Here is a 22,485-nt window from a genome sequence, read left to right on the forward strand (position 1 = left end):
AAACAAAGGCACTGCGCATGCGCGTTTTACTCCCATTCTATCGCGATATTTCATTTTCCTATCGTTGCCTAACATTATACCGGTATTACCGTGAACGGTATAATATGGCCCAGCCCTAACTGTGAGGTCTTTACCTTGCACTTTTTGGACACTCTAAGTTGTTCACATAAATTGCCTCTTAATTGGAAAATAAAACTAAACAGAAAACGAAATAAATAGATGTTTGTGATTTTCTCAAGAACATTTGACTTGAAGGCAAAGGGGAAAAATGGTTTGTAGTAAATCTAATAAATGATAATATAGAAAGAGGTTTTTTTGGTTGCTGATTAAAACAAACTATAAATGCTGTACTAGATACACTATATTCAAATTCAAATTCAAATTTTATTTGTCACACACACACAACCATACACAGTATGACATGGGGGTGAAATGCTTGTAAACACCTAGGCATGCAAATTGCTTCTGCAAACATTTGTGAAAGAATGAGTCGTTCTCAAGAGCTTAGTAAATTCCAGCGTAGTACCATGATAGGATGCCACCTGTGAAACAAGTCCTGTTGTGTAAATCCCTCAGTACTAAATATTCCACAGTCCACAGATGTAAAGAAGTCCTGTACCTTCTACCTGTCCCCTTAAAACCCCCGATTAATTTGGAAAATGAAGATAAAATTTGATTTGTAATTCCTTTTGTCTGAAATCAGCTACAGAATAAATTAAATCTCAGGTCATGCTAAATGAATTCAGGCTCATTCTGTGATGATACTGGATATGACTGGGTCTTTTTAAAGCTTTTTAATTTTTTTGTCATTCATAGATCTTTATATATTCTTGAGTATACTGGCATCTTTAGTTCTTGTTGTAGTTAAGTGTTCACTTAAGCTTTAGTTATGTTCTCACTTCCTGTTTCATAGTTTCGCTTCTAGTGTGCTTAGACGGCGGCCCTGCGACCTGGCCCCGAGTAAGTGGAAGAAAATGGATTGACGGACAACAACCTCCCGTGGACTCAAAAGGTGATTTTTATTACAGCAAATCCATTCGAATCTCAACATCTTTCAAAGAGCAGGTTAAACATACAAAAGCTCACTTAACATGTTTTTTTTTTGTTTTGTTTTTTATTAAATATGTAAAAAGCAGGTCAAGTTATTCACAAATAAAATGCAAACATGCAACACGATTTTTTGTCGGGGAATGCATAATGAGTGGGACATAAAAAAAGAAAACAAAACATTTACCATTCATTAATTATTGACAGTACATGTTTACATTCTTTTTCATTTACACAATAATATATGACTAAAGCATCATGGTGCACTGCCCAGTTCAATATTAGTAAATGCAATATTAAGAAAGGGTATACAATGTACTTACTGGAATATAGTGTAACAAATTGCTCAGTGAACTGACATCTCCCTAAGACCTGTGATTAAAAAAAAAAATAATAAAAAATATCCCAACAGTTCCAGCGGAGGTTTACAACTTAAAACTGCTGCTTCATCATAAGACTACTCCACAATGTTTCTTCCTTCCCTATGTTTACGGTTTAAATCTCTATCACTAAAGCCACCTTGTGTGGTGGGAACAAACGCTAAGCCGAGCACACTGATTATCTGAAATCTTGTAATTTGTAATGACAGCTGTGACACAGTCATACAGTTGGGATTTAACTACATTTTATTATCCTCCTTCACGAGGATGCAATTCAGATCCTTGCACTATTCCTAAGTCTTAATAACAACAACAATAATAAATACGGTGAGGGTCTATGGACAGATTGTCCAATACGAAGTCAAATGTCAGTGCAACATATGGAAGGAGGTTAAATAAGAGCTACTACGAGCCCTTCCAGGGCTTTGCTTATTGCATTCTTATGATTAATATTGTTGATATGAAAAAAAAAAGAAGAAAGAAATAAAAATAGCAGGGAGTCTAACACTTGCACTGACAGGTAGTGGTTACCTGTCTAAACTTCAGCATTTCATCACATCAACTGCAGGATTTGAATTGACTTTGCGCCCACACAGTCCTCTGATGGTCTGAGCTTGTCCGCTGGTGGAGCTCATTGCCACAAACCCGCCACAGCAGTTCACCAAAAGTCACAAGAAACATTGAACAGTGAGCAGAGGGGTACAAAAAAAACCCAAACAAAAACCTGTGATGGTGCTTCTTTCAGGAGGCTTCTTCATGTGCTCAGTTTCGGAGAGGATGAAAAATAAAAATGAGGACAAATGAAAATCCTTTAACAGTTCTCACATAGTCAAAAAAATTAAATTAAAAAAATAAAATAAAGAGAGAGTGGGGTGTAACTGCGGTGAAGGATGATGGCAGTCAGTATTCATCCTGCTCCTCCTGCTGATCGTCTGGCACCTCCTCGTGGGCTTGCTGGTCCACTTCCTGTCCGTCGCCCTCAGCTAGCTCCCCTCGTTCCTAAAAAAGAAAAGAGAGAGTTGAGGCAAGCGCATGTGACTGCACACAAACACTGAATTAAATCCACATGATTTCCTCAACAAAGAATGAGCACGATCCTGCTTGGATCAATCTAAAGGCCTGGACTGACCTGCTCATCGGAGGCGTACAGGATCTCCATTAGCCGATCGACAAACGGGGCGTTTTCCTCCCCCTGTTCCTGACAGAGCAGCTCCACCTCTCGCAGCTTGCTGAAGTAGTAGTCTCGCTCCTTCTCCACTCCTTCCAGTGCCAACTTTAGTGTGTTCACCTGCAAAAATAAATGTTCAAGCATTTCAAAACACACAAACTCTGAACAGACTCACAACGTTAAAAGATAAGCAGAGAAGAAACACAAAGCTGATTAAAACTGATCCGAATGATTCTTTCTAAGAAAACGACTCAAGATAAACTGTTTAACTGATACAAGTTGTCTTCAGTTACATGTGATTTGAGCACTAGAGCAGCTCTGAATGATTGAATGCAATCATTATATCAGTAAAGGATCTACCGATCAGTTAAGTCTTTGTCTTCTATTCACCAGTTTCTGCTTAACAAATGTACATAAAAAAAATCAAATAAAAAAATCAAATGCTGCCTGGCAGCATTTTCTGGCTTGTGGTCACTGCACAAGAGCTCCAAGCCCGCTTCTTCTTAGTTTAATCCTTGGCTTGAATCTGACATGTACTGTACCAAATTTAATGCAGCCAGCAACATTTTGGATCTCAGAGTGGAACAACTACACAATATCCACACAGCATTTAGCAGCTTTGTATGCACAGGGGTTTTTTTTTGTTTTTGTTTTTTTAAACCAACCACATACAGTGCCTTTAAAAGGCCTCAGTGCTATTTTTAATATTTGGAAACAAGTTGAATGTCTGCTAAGATTTTAAATCTCTAGTACTTTGAATCTCCAAATATGACGCGTCAGGTGTAACATTAATCACAGCCTATTTCTATACCAGCTTTCTAAGGAACCATTAGTCTATCCACAGAGTGAGAAGTGGATTTAGGTCTGACTCCTAATTTGACACAGACTGTATATAAAAGATAGATGTAGCTCCAGATCTGAAAAGTGAAATGTACAAGTGCCTTAAATCTGCACCCTTTCTTAGCCAGCAGGGGGCGACTTTGGCCATGTTCCACAAAGCAGGTTTAACAAACTCAGTTTGAGTTTTGAGTGCCACAGAAGTTGATCACAGCTATTAGTTATTATTGAATCATTTCTGAGTATGTTCTCTCTCAGTCAAGCGTATGTGTAGCAGAAGAAAAGCCATCATCAATGGAGCTCCAATACCAGGATTCACCATGGCAACGAGTAAATGAAGAGACGACCCTCCATTTTAATCCAGTAGACGGAGGAACACGAATCAGTGTCAGTGAGGACCATGCCAGGAAGCTAGAAAACAGCAATTTTATTCTGTCATTCGCCCACACTGATTACCAACCTGATTCAGTGAGGGCCAACCAACCAATTTTACATTGGACCACAACCACGACCAAACAGTTAAAGCCTGGAGGGACAACATGCAGACAACTGAAGATAAAACTATATCTTATCAAAGAGAAAAGACAGTTTACTTACAGACCTGTAATATTAGACCCAGTAATACAAATGTGGGCAATTTGGAGTGAAAAATGTGTCAAAACTCCTGCACTTAACGACTGTACTTCAACATGAAATGACTCATCTTTCAAATTTAGTTCCATTCAAAAATATATACATAGTAAATTCAGACTCAGTTTCACATCAACTCCAACACGATGCCAACTGTGACGGGCAGTTTTCCATTAGTGCAACTGATTATGACACATCAAATATAATTCACATTGATTAGTGGTTGTGTGTCTCTGCAGCTTCATGCAGGCTGATTTACACAGTGATCACACCACAGTAACATATGGGAGATTCAATGCAGGGGAGCTGGCTGACAGCCTGACAGAGACAGAGTCTTCAACCCTATTTATGCTCGCCGCATTGGTCACTTCTCACACCGATGTGCTGATATTGCACAGCTACGTCTGTTTCTACTCGTCACTGTGGCGCTTTTGTCTCTTTGCGATCTTCTTCAGCTGCTGTAGAAATCTTTCTCCATGAGTTCTGTACCATATGGGAATCCCTGCATACATGTGTCATATATATGCCCATATAGACAGCCTTGCCTCAAGCCTGTCAATTTTTTTAAATAGCTGAGGCTGCAATAGCTCCAAAGCTACGTAAACTGAAAAGGTGCACGGCTGGCCGAAAAAAATGCCAAAACATGCCATGCCTTACTGCAAGTGACATCACTTCTGTCATTTGGTGAGAGCAGTGTGCATAAACTGGCCCTTAGATAAACATACAATAAATTCTACAGTCTATCATTCTATGATGTTAATAAATTAGGATCCAGTTATTTGAGTCACAATAACATTGAGTAACAATTTTAAAAATGCTAGGTGACTTCCTACTTAGTTATTGCATTCAAAAGATTTTCAGAAAACTTGACCTCTGACCTTGAGGTCACTGAGATTCAAACTCATCCAAGATTTTAAATAGATACACCTGTGTTATCACTTTCAAAATCCTACATTTCCTCATTTTCAAGTTATCACATTCACAAATGGATGTCCATGCCGCCACCCGTTACGGTATTGTTATTGCCCTACCAGCCGTTTACAGCTGAAAGGTTTATAAAAGGGCGATCGTGGCTCAAGAGTTGGGCGTTCGCCTTGTAATCGGAAGGTTGCCGGTTCGAGCCCCGGCTTGGACAGTCTCGGTCGTTGTGTCCTTGGGCAAGACACTTCACCCGTTGCCTACTGGTGGTGGTCAGAGGGCCTGGTGGCGCCAGTGTCCGGCAGCCTCGCCTCAGTCAGTGCGCCCCAGGGTGGCTGTGGCTACAATGTAGCTTACCATCACCAGTGTGTGAATGTGTGTGTGAATGGGTGGATGACTGGATATGTAAAGCGCTTTGGAGTTCTTAGGGACTAGTAAAGCGCTATATAAATACAGGCCATTTACCATAAAAAATTAACATTTTTAAAAAAGCTCACAATTGAGCTGTACACAGACATACCTGCTCAGTAAGATGCGTGACTTGTGCTTCCAGTTCTTTCTCTCCTTTGGCAGGAGTTGACACGGATGTGGGGATCTTTTTGGCGGAAGAGGGTCTGGATGTTGGCGTTGAAGACTTAGGAGTAGTAGAGCTCGACCTGGATGCTCCTGCAGCGAAGAAATATTTATGAATAAAGGGTCGCTTGTCACTATATCTGAGTGTAAACTTGACAAATCAGACCCAATAATCACAGGAGCTGATATATGAGCAGGAAAAGTAACAGTCTAGCCATTTGATACCCTATACATCCAGTGCAAAGGTGTCAAAAAAAATGTGCAGATAACAGTAAGCATACATGCATGATTTATAACCTTCGTTTTGTTTTATTCATCAGTTGAATCTTACCTGCGGTAGGAGAACTGGCTGCATGGTGAGACTTCTTTGGCAGGTTGAAGATTTGCTCACCGGGATCAGGCGGGGGGATGGCATCCTGACCCTGCCTGGCTGCAACTGGGTCGTAATCTTTGCCGTCGTAATTGGCGTCAAAGAACTTCTTAAACCACTGGATGAAATCGAGATTGTCCTGAAATCTGCCTTTGACCAGTTTCTCCACAGGAATAATCTGAACAAAAAAAAAAAAAAAAAAAAAAAAAAAAGACTGTTAAAACCCCCGAACAGTAAAGCGAGGTGAAAAAAAAAAAAGAAAAAAGAAAAAAAAAAGTAAAAGATATTCAGGACACTCACCTTGTCCACGTTCATCCTTTTGAAGGATGCCTGCAGCAGTTTGAAATTGTGAATGTACTCGTGTTCTAGTTTAGCTTGAAACTTGACCTTCTTAAGACTGATGCAGCCAGGGAAGAGCAGATCCATGAACTGGCAATAAGCAGCTCCTAAAGAATTATTAATAATAAAAATAGTTAAGCACCACAAGAATAATTATGGGGTGGAGAGCAGAACACTGAAAAACATGCCGTGAATAATCCTGACCACACTCTGCACCACTTAATCTCTAACAGACTGATTGTGCTACCACAGTTACAGGAAATCTTTTCTACTCGTGCAATAACTCTTTAAAATACACACGTCTGTCGGGCAGGGAATCATCTGTTCTCCCGTGTTAACAGCTTAAATAAACTCTGCAGTCAGAACACTTAAAACTGTGTACAATACGCAACTTTATTGCACTGCACTGTTATACGGAGTCACTTGAATGTGATTTGATATTTACTGTGTTGTTACTACGTTTAGCCAGCTTTTTTTTTTCTTTTCTTGGTTAAATTTGAGATATTTTACTTTGTTATAATATATTATTACCTATTATTTCATCTTTCCAGCCTGTCCTGGGTCTGTCCTGCTAGCAAGATATGTACAAAACACTTCACCTAGGAGTCATCCTAGGTGAACCACCTCAACTTGGTCAGAGGAGTAGCGGCTGTACTCAGATTTCCTCCTGAATGACCGGTTTTGTCACAGCGCATTTTATCTTATTGATCTATATACTATAAACCCATTTTCTTAAAGGCAGTGTTTAATCTTAAATTTTAGCTGCTGTAACATAAGCATTCACAAAGTTTGGAGATAAATAAAGTACATCTTATGTTATTGCACACAGTCTACGATTCTTTTTTTTTTTATGCCTGCCTTTGTACATGTGAGGCTTTTCATGTCCAGATCCTTGACCTCATTTCTTTAAAAAGACAAATATTAATGAGCTTTCACGTTAACATGGCTCACATAACCTGAAGCTTAGTGATCCATTTGAAAAGAGGACACCAGCTCAACCTTAGGTAAAGCTCACATGAACCCAACCAGGGAGCTCATGAGAAAACCATCTAAACCAAACCACACCCTGAGAAAAAGGGGATGGGTGTGCATGTGTTTGTGTAGGCAGAGGGTGATTGAAATTGGATTACTTGGTCACAGCAGGAGAGCACACGGCAGAGTTTATTTATAGACAACTCTCTTCCAGGGAGAGGTGAACATGTTTCCACAGGTTGCTTTAACCGCCAGCTTACACCGAAAGCTATTCAGGCGAAGACCAACCACTAAAAACACCCCCCCCCCATTTCAGACAGCGAGTCGGGCACAGGAGGAGGAAGGAAGAGGATGAGCTGAAGCGAGAGAGAAGAACAAGTTTTTTTTCCTTTCTTTTTAAAGGTCCGTCTGTTCTCACCTGAGGAGAGCTGCTCCACTTTCGTGTAGTTTAGGCAGAGGATATCGTTAACCCAGGCAGTAATGTCATGCCTGCTCATAGTCTCCTGGGTTATTGAGGTAGAGTATACGTTGACCGCCATCCCCCAACTGCAATAGAAAGGAAACAACACTGAAAAACAAAAGCTAGGTTGCTGTGATAGATGTCCTATTTCTTTCTGTCTCAAGTCAGTTTGTTGGTCTTCAAAAATGGGACAACTTCTTAAATAGGTTAAGATTTTAAGACATGGTGACAAGGGGCTGCTATTTACTGTGAGACGATGTATTTTTTTTTTTTTAAGTCTCCTCAGAGACTCAGCTATCTGCAGTCCCTGGGAAAGTGAAATAAGAATTGGTAATACACAAAAAACATCAATAAACAGTTTATACTAATGCAAATTCAGTTGACTATTCAATATACAATAAAACAGCCCAGCTTAAATTATTTCAAAGCACAAAGACGAGATCTAAAAATCAAATCAAATTTTAAAAAGGCCACAAAAAAAGAGCTGCTGGACAGTTAATGTTGGTTAATTAGAACAACTACTGGCCAAACAAATCCTAACTGCTTTGCTCATGTTTAGCCCAATCAGTTAAACTATACAGAATTGTATAATCTCTTAAATAAAATCTTCAGCCTGGAAAGTAAACAGTGAGACTGCATCTAGACATAGCACACGAGTTGATCTTTAGCATTTCTCCACATGCCGAGACTGACCCGCAAAGAAGCCCAGCAGCATAAAACATACTCTGAACCCCCCAATGCCACCCGACCCCTGGCTGCTACATGTCAACAATACTAATGTCCACATTATCATCCTCAGGTGTGACACACAGAGTCCAAAGCCCTCCCTAACAGTCTGTCATAGACTGTTAGGCAAACTATAACACAAAGCAGTAGAGGTGCAGATAAGATCACAGTTTGATACTGGAAATACAAGTTTGGGCTTGGAGATTGAAATCTGGCATGAATCAATGTTATCTTGGGCAAAATGATCTCTGCATGCAAGACTATCTGCTTAACAAGATAAGTCACATTAAAATAACCACACAGCAGTGGAACACGGGACAAAAGCACAGCAATAAATTCAAGAAATTACCCTGGGTTTGTGGGGGTAACTTTGTCTGCAAACTCAAAGCAGATTCAATTATCTCAGCATAAACAGTTCTTTGCTATACACTTTAAGAAACAGTCATATCTGAGCAGGGACTCTCCGCCTTTTGGTTTTAGAACTGAAAAGGCTTCTCGGATGAGAGGTGAAATGTCTTTAAGAAGTCCAGTCCCTTTATTTCCAAGCTCCTTAAAATATCTGAGCAGTTTTTTGTTTTTTTTTAACCAAATCAATGACTGAGTGAGGTGATGATCTACTGTAGATACTTATAATTAGAGCTGGGCGATAGAACGATAACGATATGTATCGCGATATAACTTTTACTCGATAGAGAAATTAAGCTATCGCGATAGACTTCGCCGCTCTTGTCCTCTTAAAATAAAAAACATTTTTAAAAAAAGGTCAGCCAATCCAAACTAAGTAGCGCAGAGCCGAACCAATCACAGCCGCAGCGTCACGTCGCGTGACTTGTTACATACAGCACAAGTGCCAAGCCGCACGTGTGTTTGTTTGGGAAGCAGGCAGTGGGTAATGGAGCCAGCCCGTAATGGAGGAAATGAGTGTGCCGACTAGAAAAATCAACCGAGCGTGACCGAAGAGAAAACAGATGATGGTTCCAATGCCGGAGAGATTGTCGAACGGAAGAGCCATAGAAGTTCCGTAGTGTGAAGGTATTTCGGCTATTTCAAGTCTGACAAAAAACCGAGTAGCGTGCACTGTAAATTGCACGCTACTCGGCACGAAAGCAAGTCTGGAAATACAATGAACTGGTGCATGCGTCACACTGCGCCACGTTATTGTTTCGGTGAAATGAATTTCTACAATACTGTTAATTCTACTCTGCAGTGTTTAAATGCTTACATATACACACAGTTACTGTCCGTCCACACATACGACTCGGTTCTGCTTCTATGCCCCAGCTTTGTTTACTTTTTCCCACCGAGGCTTCTAGACTTCTGATTGGCCAACATTTCTGCACGGTTAGGAATCTAGTGCCACCTGCTGCTTTGGCATGTTCATAGCAGCGTTTTCCTTCATTTCTGCCTTTGTGTGTGGACGGGATTATTTTTTAAAACGAAAACGGAAAATCTCCGTTTTCAAAAACACCCGTGTACGTGTGGACGTAGCCTCAGTCTCTGACTGGAAGCGCTAATTCGTCATTCGGCTTTTGTCAGACTAAAGTAACTGTTAAAACTGTTTGAAAAGCTCAGCTATACAACAAGGAGAGATTGAGAATTTCCTTTTAGTTCTCAGTTTATTTGATATTGACAAAAGTTAGTCAGTTTTGTCTGTTCTTCTGTAAAACAAACTAAGATTTATTTTTAGAATTAATATTTTGTTTCTAAGTGGAATTGACAATTTAGTAGTCTGTTTCGTTTGTTCTATTTTGAAACTTAAACGCTTTAGCGGCTGCCTTTTGTGTAGTTTGCAATATTTGCCTTTATTTATCTGAAAAAGTCTCATGTTCCTTAAGTACATCTACCTTGTTGAACTTATTATGGGAAATAAATATTTAAATCAAAACAAGCTGCTGATTATTTCACATTTTACTTGTGAGCAACGGCACATTTAAATCTTACAAATATAGTTATTTGGCTTATATCGTGATAGATATCGTTATCGCCTGAAATGAAAAAAACATATCGTGATATGAAAAAATCTCATATCGCCCAGCTCTACTTATAATACATTGCAGGATGAAAAAGGGATCTTTTAATTTGACTTTTCCTGCACAGCGGAGCAGACAGAAGCTGTTGCAAAGGCTGATTAGATTTGATCGAATTGCAAAACTGTGACTTTGGAGGCCTCAGGGCACCTGCTCTACTTGCAGTATGCATACTGAAAGCATGCAATGTGCCAAAGATACATCAGTAAACTCAAACTTTGACCCTTAAGCTACACATTTAAAAGAAGTCAACAAAACAGTTATTTCTTCCTAATTCATTTGTTAACTCTTAGCGTGAGATATTGTGGAAGGAAAGTCTGCACATGAGTGGACATCCCACCTGAGAATATCTGAAATATGAAAAAATATCATTCAGAGAATTGCAACAGAGCATCATAATAATGGAAATGAGCTCTTTAAAACACAATCAGTAATATATAAACATGCAAATATGTCATTGCACATATTACTGCAGCTTTATAATGTTCCTGTGCAAGGAGCAAAGCTGTGCAATGAATTAAAAAAAAGAAAAACTAAATTCAACTACAATATTGACTTCCAACAGCAAGGAAAGCAAGATAAAGCATTTATTTTCTCACTGACTGCTGTTTTTGCCTTGAGGCCTTCTCTAAAACCCACAATCTCACTTCTCCAAAGGCTGTTCGCAGGTCTACAATCCTCAATGCAAGAAGTCGAGCTGATCTCAATACTGATTCTAATTTTTACAACATTTCACAGACAAGAACAGCTGCATTAAAAGAAACACCCATCTGGTGGTTTTATAACCGCGATAATATGGTGCCAAAGCATCCCCCTCAAACAGACACCAGGATATGCAGCATAATAATAACCCCAACCATTCAGCGTTAAAGTTGGGTTATCAGACCACTGCAGCAGCAGCAGAGCCTCGGCTCTAGGAAGGAAACTGGGCCAGCCCCTCTCCATGTCAACAAAGCGGATGTATGCGCCGCTTAGCATGCTTTGTTAGCCTTGCAGGGATAGCCTGCCGACACCAGGGCTGGGCATGATGCTTCAATTCAATAAGAAGAAACCGGGCTTGTGCGGCAAGTCTTAGTAGAGGGTCTCCCCCTTACAGACACCCACAGTACAACATCACCCAGACACATATTAATGGCGACAGTGGGGGGGATTCAGTAGCTGCGGAGTGTCAAGTCACGATGGGAATATTCTAGCAGCAGCAGCAGGAGGAGGAACAGGAGGAGCTGTCTGTGTAGTCCTGTCATCTGACAAGCTGGACCCACTCCTCCAAAAAACGTGCCTGTACCATTGCGCACCACCAAATACAATAAAACAGTTGACAGCGTTACATGCTAGTCCCAGCAGTGGTTTCGGGTGCTACTGGAGAAGCAGGGGGAGGGTTTAAGCTAACTTAAGAGCGATTTACGACACAGTGTCGGGTACAGAGGGCTAACATGACAGGGGAGTGTGATTGGTGAGTGGGGGGAAAAAGCGGATGGGTGCAGGGAGGAAAACGCCGAAGAAGAGGAGGAGGCCGGATTGCGGGTTTTTTTGGGGGGGTCTGCAGCGGTGTGATTTTCTTTTCCTGACATTAAACCAAATGCGACATTTCACTGGTTTACCTGTAGGCGCGCTCTCCTCGCACTGTATTTTTCCTGTAAGGAATGATGTTGGTTCCGTTGTCCTGGACGATGTCGTTGTTATTCTCTCCATTTGGGGAAAGGGCTTGGGTGGGACCGGGCATTTGGGTCTCTAAAATGTTGAACAGAAACTCTGTTCTCTCTCTGGCCGAGGGGGGACGAGGGAAAAAAAGCAAGAGGAACGATGCAAAATGCTAAGAAAGTGCCGCACCTCCGGGGCTCTCTCTCCTTCTGTCTGCTTATTCCTCACAAATCTCTGCCCTAATGACGTTGCTGCTCCCTGTACCACGTGACTCGCGGGGTTGGCTGCCTGTTTTCCCTATGGTGGGCTATTTCAGTACACCAAAATTTCATTGATTACTTGAGTGCTGAAAAGTATCGCCGGGGAGGTCAGATCGATGTGTGATGCTCGTCGCTTTTTGAGGTGCGGCGAGGGGATTTATTAAAAGAAGGGAAAAAAACAACAACAAAAAAACTCAGAGGCGACAACCAATCAGCTAAAAAGAAGGGATGGGAATAAAGGGAAGACGCAGCACATCCACTTCACCTTAATTAGATCATCAGATAGCTGATTGGTATTAAAGCAGATGTAGGCAAACGATACCCAGTAGTGTTGGTGATGAAATCATGTCCATTCATGGTGTGTGATAAAATGCTGTTTTGATTACTAACTGAATTTCAGTCAGAAGTTTACACACGCTCATCATGGGCATGAATATCCGGTTAACTTTTAATGATTTCTTTGAGTTGTTCTTTTTCCAGGGTGGAAATACTGTACAGCATACATTTTTAAAAAATATGGTAGTGGTAGCATTATGTTCTGGGGCATCATGTCTAGTGGTACTGGTATTAGGGGTGGGGGGGAAAAATCGATACTGTGTAGTATCGTGATATTTTGTTTGCTAATAATGTATCGATACAGGGACAGCAGAAATCGATATTTTGTTACAAAAATGGTTTTTGTGCTCAGAGCATGTTGACCCTTTTTCTGAGCAAGAATCCTGACATTCCTTCACTGTCCAAATGTGTTTAACTTTTTTTTGGCAGCAATAAACATGACAGTTTACTTATTTTAATTTAAGATATGTTTTATCTTAATTAAGTTTAAAACTTTTTTTATTTAATGTAAATTTATATTTTGTTTTAATTTACTTTCAAATTCTTCAGTTGCTGAATGGGCTGCATAGTTTTCATAAATTGCATAGTTTAGAATAGCTATAATTGTACCAGATGGTTGCATTCAGTTAAGTTGGACTAGACTGTAATACAAACCGTTCAGTTTGTCAACAATAAAACTGACTGAAATGAGAGAAAGACTGAGTGCGAGACTTTGATATTAGATAAAATGAATATTGATAAAGTTTAACTTTATGTACAGAATCTGAATATTGCAAAAAAAATTTTTTTTTTTAAAAATCGCAATAATATCGTATCGTGCGTTAAGTATTGTGATAATATCGTATCATGGGATGTATGGTGATTCCCACCTCTAACTGGTATATTGCACAAAGTGGACAGAATAATGAAGGAAGACTATCTCCAAATTGTACAACTTCACCTAAAATAGACTCGAATAGACTTCCAAAACCCAAACCTCAATGCCATTGAAAATTTATGGACTACGCTTAAAGCTAGGTCTGTGCCACGAAACCAACAACTCTACCGATTCTCGTAAGAAGTGTTCAAATATCCAGCCAGAGTTATGTCAGAAGTTTGTTGATGACTACCAAAAGAGTCTGGTTGAAGAGCAACTTGCTAAGAGACATATAACCAAATTTTAGTGGGGGTGCATGAATATTTTTGAGGGTCTGCGGATTAGAGTAAATCCAAAATAAGTTCAAACCAGTTCACAAAATTTAGTTTTTTAAAAGTCATTTAAGATTAATGGTTTACAACAATTCCACCCTGGAAAAAGAACAGCTCAAATGAATCTTTAAAAGCTACAAATTAGTATAACCCTCATGACCATGATGCATGTATGCAAACTATCGATCTAATCAACATCAATTACTCGGCATCATCACCAGTAAATCAACCGAGAACAAGAATCCATTTTATTTTACTTTTTAAATGATCTGAGGAATCTACTTATAATCACAAAATGTCCAATCAGTAAAATAAAATAAAAAATATCACCATTATTTGGGATGTACCAATTGTGAAGCTAATGTGAAAATCAAAATTATGTCATTGACGATAGTCATTTCACCTTTGTTCCAGAGAAACAAAGCAATCCATCCATGTTCTAAACCGCTAACCTAATTTGGGGTCACAGGGGGGCTGGAGTCCAACGTAGTGGTCATACAGTGAAAGCCAGGGTATTTTATTATTTTAAATGTAATTTTAATTATCATCTTGTTTTTTAATTTTTATCTTTATTTTATTTTATTTTTTACTTATTCAATGTATCATTTCTGGCATGTCAAGTGTACACCACTTCGTGTTCAGCTGGGAGTTGTTCTGAAAGTGCTATATAAATAAATTGCTTCCTTGCTTATACTTTTCTAGCTCTTTAGTACATTTTTTTAAATCATTTAGCCATCAAAAACTGATATGACACAAAATATAAACACACCACTTCAATCACTGATACAAGCCACAAGGACAAATACTGGCCTTTATATATCAGTGCATTATAACCATTACCCAAAATGCAAGTGGTGTCTTCAAATGTCATGAAATCTAATGTAAATGTAAATGTAAAGCCTTTAAAACTGTTATTTCATATTATTTTTGATTTGATTGCCTGACACAAAAGGGGAAATGAATAACAAACAAGACTATATGAACAAATATGATAAATCAGCATCAACCATAATTTGAGAATAGGTCCATTCCCAATTTCAACATTTACAGATTAATTTTCTGTTCAACAGCAAACCAATTAATCAGTCTATAATTCAGCTGTAACATGCGTTAAAATGTATAAAATGTGTGTAATAAATGTAATTATAAACCACATGAACATCATAAATCAGTATGCACGGGTCTGTGGTTTAAGCGCAAACAACAGTCCTGTGGTTGCTAAGCTCTCTTCTGTTTGTGTTACCAATGTGTTGGTGTTAAACTGCTTTGTTTTGTGTTGCTTTTATCACTGCTGGGCAACCACAGTGAAATGGGACACAGAAATAAGGTCTAAAAAGTGAGCTCTATATATTTTAAACACAAGTGTGAGTCACTCTCTATTGGTTTTAGTTGTTGTACAACGCTTTGTAACTTTTATGTCTGTAAAAGGCATTACATAAATAAATGTAACTAATACAAATATCTCATTTGTATTGATTTTAAAAATGAATTTCTTTTTCACACTATAAGAATAATGATTTGTGCAAATAGCCCAGCATTAAACTGATAATATCAAAATAGAATCAGTCCAGCCTGTTATGGTTAGTAATCAAGAATGCAATAGTACACATGACGGTATTTAACAGGGATGATGAAAAGCTTTATAATAGCAGGGGACTACGCTACCTGCTGAAAACAGTTAAGCAAAGATGCAGGGATTTTATGCACAAACTATGTTCAAAGGACAAAGATGAAGCATTTCTGCTCTTCTGTTCTATTGCCTTGATTTCTTTCCTACTGTTTCTTATATTTTCTCTGCCACTCCTTTATTTAGAAGACCCAATTGCTATTTGAGTCTGAGGACAGGCCTTTACAGTTTACATATAAACTTAAACGGTGATGGTGCAAGAAATACAGGTACAGATTTTGAGGTCTATCCTACAATCTATTCACCACCATCATTGGTCCAAAGGTAAACTCACACCTGAGGTGACTGGACTTTTTCATGTCAGCATGTTTTTGGCCTGCAATGTAAGGGAGCAACTTCCGTTAAACATTAGCAGGGCTTATTTACTGGAATTTGATCCTCAAGTCAACACTCACTCTGATGCAGGGGCCAACAATTTTCTGTCAAAATCAACAATACTGCTTCTAATGTCAAATACTCACAATTCAGAGTCAACAGTCTTTGTGCTCAGCTGAAACTCTTAAATAGAACTCTGGTGCCACCATCAGGCCAAAGCTGAGGTCACAGTTATAAATCAATAAATTTAACTCTAGATGAATGTTTTAAAAATGGAAAACGATATATATAGTCCAGTTTTATTCACTTCTTGTCTTTTGATAATACAATTTTCAGTATAAATATAAGGACTTTCTTTTTTAATTGCCCCATATGTACACTCACAGGCCACTACATTAGGTACACCTACTACTCATTAACATAAATTTCTAATCAGATCATTACACAGCAGCAGCTCGATGCATTTAGGCATGCAGACAGGGTCATGGCGACCTGCTGAATTTCAAAAAGTTGAGAATGGGAAGGAAAGGCAGTGTAATCAACTTTGAATTTAATATGGTTGCTCGTACCAGACAGGCAGGTCGGAGTATTTCAGAAACTGCTGATCTACTGGGATCCCAACATAACAGTCTCTAGAGTTTATAGACTAAATAAATGGTCAGAAAAAGAAAAGCTCATTGTCTGAAAATGCCTCAGTGATGCCAGAGATCACAGGAGAATGGTCAGACTCAAAAAGGCAAACTGAGGTTACAATTCAGTCACCAAAATGGGACAACAGAAGATTGGAAAAATGTTGCCTAGTCTGATGAGTTTCAATTTCTGTTGCTACATTTAGATGGTAGGGTCAGACCATAGAGCCATCCAGCATTGCATCAGTGGTTTAACCCGTTTTTGGGATATTGTCGTGGCACACTTTGGGCTCCTGAGTACCAACTGAGGATTGTTTAAATCCCACAGCCTGCTTCAGTACTGCTGCTGACCCCGTCCATCCCTGTATGACCACAGTGTACCAATCTTCTAATGGCTGCTTCCAACAGATAACATACTATGTCACAAAGCTCAAACCCATTAGTTTTGAAAGCAAAAGGAGATCCAATCCTGTACTAGCATGGTGCAAGTGGCCAGTGAATATACAGAGTTTTATTAACTTAGTTATGAAATGATATAGGACAACAGCTTTTAACATTTTTTGTATCCAAGACATACCAAAGGCCAAGTCAAAGTTTAAAAAGAACACTTGTGCTTACATGTGCAGAAAATAGTCATCTGTTCTCTATCATCTGAAATTTCATTAGTTCTTTTTTTCATTATACTGCCAGGTGATGAAAGCACTTTTGAATATAACACCTATCTTTCTTGCTCCACTAGCAAACAGCTTTAATACAATCAAAACAACAACAACAACAACAACAAAAATAAAACAAATCAGTTTTCTGTTTCTGGTTCAATTTTTTTTTCTTTTATGTCATCTGCTGAAGGCTGTGGACGTCAGCTTTTCCAGTTTGTATTTTACAGACATACACAGCCAATACAGTTGTTTATATGTAAAAAAAAAATCCATCTCTGTTGGAGAAGCAGCTGAGGCATTGAAGGCTGTACTACCCAGGGGGTGCAGTCAGTTTGTTAGCTTGGAAAGCACCTGCTAACTCTTCCCAAACAAATGACAGAAATGTCACTTGCTGAAGGATGTGTACATTTCTGGTCCAGAACACAGGACAGGTAGGTCTTACAGCAGTTTCTCCTGACAGTTTTATTGCTTTAGGTGTATGTTGTTTTCTCCTTCTGTGATCAGTTTTTACCCCCCTACAAATGTCCACATCAGTATAAATCAGGGCCTTCAACATGTCAAAATTCCATGCATTACTTTTTGTACACTCACAACAGTAATTATACGGCTTCAACATTTGGACAACAATGCAAAAGAGCTTTAATCTGAAGCTGCAGATTCCTATATGATTTAACTGTGAAGTTGCTCCCATAATTTACACTATGAGTCTTATTTTTTTCCATTTGAATCACTCAGATGGAGGTAACAGAAATAAATCAAGGCAGTGAACAGTATGCATAATATTAATCTCTAATTTAACTTGGGAATCTTGTGCGGTCACCCTGAAAGACATTCCCTCTTCTTCTTCTGTAAGGGTGTCAAACATCCAGCACAAGGAACACCCAAGGGTCCAAATTGTGAAATAAATGTAAAGAAGTCATCGATACTTCCAATTAGTCATTAAAGAGTACAAAACAGTTCATGACTATGTCATGGCAGTAAACTAAGTGTGGAAAGCTGAGTTTGCTCTTATTTTTCATAAAGACTGAGGCTGCACTTCATTATTTGTTAATTTACTGAATATATTTGGTGTGAGGTTTTTTTGTTTTTTTTTTTAAATGAGATATTAAGAACTAAGCCCACATTGCTAGTAGTTGGTTTTACTGGGCTCAGCTCATTTGAGAGCAAACTCAAATGCAAGCAGCCCGCAAAACTGAAATGAATTTGACACCACTGCTCTGCTGGGTCAAAAGTAGTCTTTGTGTAGTAGTCTACACAAATTCCTGCAGAGCTGAACACAAGGCATAACCAAGACTAATCTCATTAATGACTGAATTGCAGACACTTCCACTGACAGCCACAGGCATGCAATGCTACTTTTCCACTATGGTAATGCTAGAAGCCCTTTCAGACTGACAAGTGACAGCCATACCGTAGCACGCTGGGCACAACACAAGCACAGAGGTCTGCTTTGTGTCTGGCAGCAGCACACAGTGAAAGCATGTCATGGTCAAACTTCAGGGAAGGCATGAAAACAGGAAAGTGTGCTCGTCCCAGTGGCCAGAAACTGTACCCCCACCATACCGTGTCACTGCAAGGTGGGTGGGTTAATGTCAACTCTAGGCTGTCACAGGAATAAACTTATCACTTCCCAATCTGAAGGGCTTGAAGAGGTGGAGCATGCATAGCTTTTTCTAAATATATGGTCAGGTTGTAAAGCCCTAAGAATGAAATATAAACACACACATCCTCTGGGTCTATTACTGCTTACTTCAACTGCAGAGGGATGTTCCTCCGTGCTGCACTTGACAAAAAGAAATTGAAATAAAGAACAGAAATTTTCTTAAATGTGTACAGTATCATCGCAATCTGAGGCAGGTAGCTGATGCTTACCACTACATTACAAAACAACAAAAAAACAACACACTTATAGTTATTGACTGAAATAAAAAGTAGAGTAGATCCATTAACATGAACGCCTATTAGATGCTAAAACACTGTATGGTAGGTTATAAAAACAAAAAAGGAGCAGGAACAGGGAAGCGTAAAGTGCACATCTTTTCTAATTCACACAGGATCAAAGTATATATACAGGCTCACAAATATTCACTCACTCAAATCTTTTCATAAGTGGTACTGAAGGTTGTTGATGGCTACCAAAAGCATCTGGTTTAGATGCTTTTGCTAAGAGACATTTAAACAAATCATTAGTGTGGGTGTACATATATATGTTTGAGGCTGATTGCCATGATATTCCTGCCCATGATGAGTGTATGTAAACTTCTGACCAAAACTGTGGATAAGTAACAGCGACATTGCTTGATTAAGTCATGGCAGTGGGACAGTAGAAATAAAAGGTTTGTGAGCTTTGCTAGATTGTTTTGGCTCAATTTTAAAGGACCCAATCATGAGGTGAACACAGTCATCCCTTTACAAAAAGCATCAGCATGTTTGGACTAAAATATCCAATGCTGGAGTTTTCCAACTAAAAGTGTGTCAGAAGCTTTTTTCAAAACGGTCTCTTTAAGCTGTGTGGATGCGAGACAGATTAGGAAAAATTACATGTTTTGAAAACTAAAGCATAGTTTTTAGTATGGATGTACCCTAACACTAAAATGAAAATATATACATCAATCAAATGATGTGTCACATAATGTAATCTTGAGAAACAGCAATCTTATATAATCCCTTGAAATAGTTTTAAATGGGGTAAGACAAGGAATACTGAGAATGGAAATATGGTGACCATTTAACATTCATTCATGGAATTTTAGGAGTACAACTATAAGTTAACTCATAAGTTTTACTAACCTAATAATATGTTAGTTGAGTCAGACTTGAGTAAGACTATGAGTAAAACTGCATTTAGGCTGCAAATTCTTTATCTTTATTCAGTTTATTTATATGACAAGAAATTAATGAGAAATCCAAAAGGGTATAGGTTAAAGGTGAGACTTTTGGAACACCTAAAATCAGCAAAAAAGGAACATTTTAAAAAGAATCGCAACTAAATAAGAAAAAGAAATAAATCGCTCATGTCAAATCCAGCTACAGATGAACTCTCAGTACTTAAAGCATCTTCACACTAAACTGGATAATCATCATCATACATCGTCATTTGTGTTTGTTATCCCTCATTTTAAACAGCTTCTGGATATTAAGTGGTAATTGTGGATTGCATGCTTTGTACATCATTTAAACTATGTTATAGTCTACTAAATCTTTGAATTTCTGTGTATTTAATTGAATAAATAATGGATTTACTGACTAGTCATAGAGTTTGTTATCATTCATATGGCTTTTTTTAGTAGTAAAAAGACTGCTCGCCTTGTTTCCCCACATTCCTACACAGTACGTCATATATAGAGCAATAAGTGAATCTTTTTTTTTTTTTTAAACATAAGTCTTTAAGTGTAAGGGAGCAGCCAGACAGCCGAGAGCTTTTTTTGTCTTGTGAATGCTGCTTGCTGAGGGTTTTGTAAGGGTGGGGTAGCATGTCAGCCCACATCTGGAAGATGATGCTCTTACAGTAAGTGTTGCTATACGTTAGCCTGCAATGAGTCAACACTGGGCTGTGAAGCATCAGGCAGAGTTGTGCTTGCCCTTTTCCCACTAAGAGCTAACCAACCTTTGGTAGAGGATCCCAAATGCACCTCTGTTAATCCGAGCTGCAGGTTGTAGAGGTTATGATCTCCAGAAAAACGGGTTAGGATGATATTAAGGGAGAAAAACCCTGTTAGACTGCGAGGAGTCTTTTCCTAAGACCTGAGAGATTGTTAACCCGCTACTTTAGAAAGAAAGTTTTCCTTTGGCATTTAGAAAGGGCATTATCTGCACCCAAGACAAAAGGCGACACTCGTCTATGGTGACCCCTTCTTCATTTCTTCTGTCCCTTCTTTTAGCTGTGGTTGCTGAAGAGGGAAAACACCAAACAGTGCTCCTCTTTTCTGAGATTTTTTAAGCGCCTCCACCGCCACCGAGCAGCTAGCTGCTGCACCAAGTCTCGTAAATGAAGCTAACTCAACTTTGTATTAGAAATGACAGACTGCCTGGAAAAGCAAGCTAATGCTATCAAACAGACTTTTACGAAGGTAGACGTGACTTATAAATACAGTATTACATCTTCTCCGGCTAACCGTCAAGTTACAGTTGGCTAATATTTTCTCCTGCCATTACTTTGACAGTGCTGTGACAGCCGACGTATGTCCTGACCCCGGGCAACATCACGGTACAAAACAGCGACCGCCGCTTAAATACGTTCATATTTCTGCATTGATTTTCGCCGTTGCACGTTTCAATTCAAATTCCACAGTGAAAATTTTCAGTAAAAGCAAATCTCACTCACCAGTGAACTCCGATCCGCAGGTTACAAGGTGTTAAAAAAAAAGGCTGTTTTCCGGCTGAGTCACCCCACCCTCAAACGCCCATTCTCGTAAGACGGTGAACTGCGAGCGGAGAGCTGAATGGACAGCGTCTCATCGCTCTTTCTGCTGATTGGTGCGTCGCCGACCTCTGTCATGATATTGACCAATCGAGTTGTGATGCGTTGATCGTTCACAACAATCAGACAGCTTTCTGTCCTGTCGCCTCGTGTCACTTCACTTTTACTCCAGGAAAATGCAAATCGTCCATCTGAAGATGCACGCAGCTGAACACCACCGTTTATAAAATAAATATGTAAAATAATACGAATGAAAGACCACACCTACTGCACTCTATGTACATACATTTCGGTGTTTGTTTGTTTTGTTGTTGTTTTACAGTGTATAATGACCATTTGTATATAACATAGTGTTTTGGCATCTATGTACACTATTCTTGTTATTTATTTTTCGATTTTTATTTTTCTAATATAACTAATTCATTTTTCTTCCTGACCCTTGTAATAAATTAATGTTCCCAGTGTGGGATTAATAAAGTCTATGTTTATGTCTAAATCCTGGAAAACTTGTGTATATAGTCAGGCATACTGAGTGATACAATGATGGGTTTTTTTTCTCTTTTCTTTCTTTTTTGCACTGAAGAAAATGGTATTGCTGCTGATATGAGACAGTGGATGCATTTGGCTGATTAATTAATTTCCAAATAATAACTACAGGGGTTTAATCAAGCAAAATTTCCATATATTGTCTGTTTTCAGCACTTGAAATGTAAGACTGGCTGAATTATTTAAACTGAGTATCTGCATATTCTGAGCTGTTGTTCCCTCTTGTACACGCTAGTGTATTGAAAAACCCAGAATGTGATTAAAGTGTAGACTTTCAGCTGTAATTCGAGGTACTTAACAAACATTTTGCATTTACTGTTTATGCTTTTTCAGTGGCTCATAAATAATTGGGCAACT

General features: G+C 38.9%; 1 protein-coding gene across 3 annotated transcripts; it reads right to left on the reverse strand.

Annotated features, from left to right (window-relative positions):
• Window positions 1-995: 995 nt before the first annotated feature.
• mapre2 (microtubule-associated protein, RP/EB family, member 2) lies at window positions 996-21,615 on the reverse strand. 3 transcript variants are annotated; one of them, XM_085254940.1, is made up of 7 exons: window positions 21,487-21,615; window positions 7,653-7,780; window positions 6,224-6,369; window positions 5,885-6,101; window positions 5,501-5,646; window positions 2,557-2,715; window positions 996-2,426 (listed from the first exon to the last, which is right to left on the reverse strand). In XM_085254940.1, the coding sequence occupies exons 2-7, from the start codon at window positions 7,771-7,773 to the stop codon at window positions 2,328-2,330; spliced, it is 888 nt and encodes a 295-aa protein (XP_085111066.1). In that variant the 5' UTR covers window positions 7,774-7,780; window positions 21,487-21,615; the 3' UTR covers window positions 996-2,327. The 3 variants fall into 3 exon arrangements, with proteins under 3 accessions (XP_085111066.1, XP_085111067.1, XP_085111065.1); XM_085254941.1 differs by lacking the exon at window positions 21,487-21,615 and adding an exon at window positions 18,913-18,931; XM_085254939.1 differs by lacking the exon at window positions 21,487-21,615 and adding an exon at window positions 12,049-18,844.
• Window positions 21,616-22,485: the final 870 nt, after the last annotated feature.

The sequence above is a fragment of the Mchenga conophoros genome, linkage group LG18 (assembly GCF_057382185.1).
Source record: "Mchenga conophoros isolate Kocher_MC1m ecotype Shallow Benthic linkage group LG18, M_conophoros_male_GT1.1, whole genome shotgun sequence".
NCBI classification, from domain to species: domain Eukaryota; kingdom Metazoa; phylum Chordata; class Actinopteri; order Cichliformes; family Cichlidae; genus Mchenga; species Mchenga conophoros.

Excerpts from the sequence above, each read along its gene's own strand:
- mapre2 (XM_085254939.1), bottom strand. The coding sequence starts at position 12,170 with ATGCCCGGTCCCACCCAAGCCCTTTCCCCAAATGGAGAGAATAACAAC. Across the intron at positions 7,781-12,048 it reads CGAGGAGAGCGCGCCTACAG|TTGGGGGATGGCGGTCAACG; the intron begins GTAAACCAGTGA and ends TTTCTATTGCAG. Across the intron at positions 6,102-6,223 it reads AAAGGATGAACGTGGACAAG|ATTATTCCTGTGGAGAAACT; the intron begins GTGAGTGTCCTG and ends TTTTTTGTTCAG.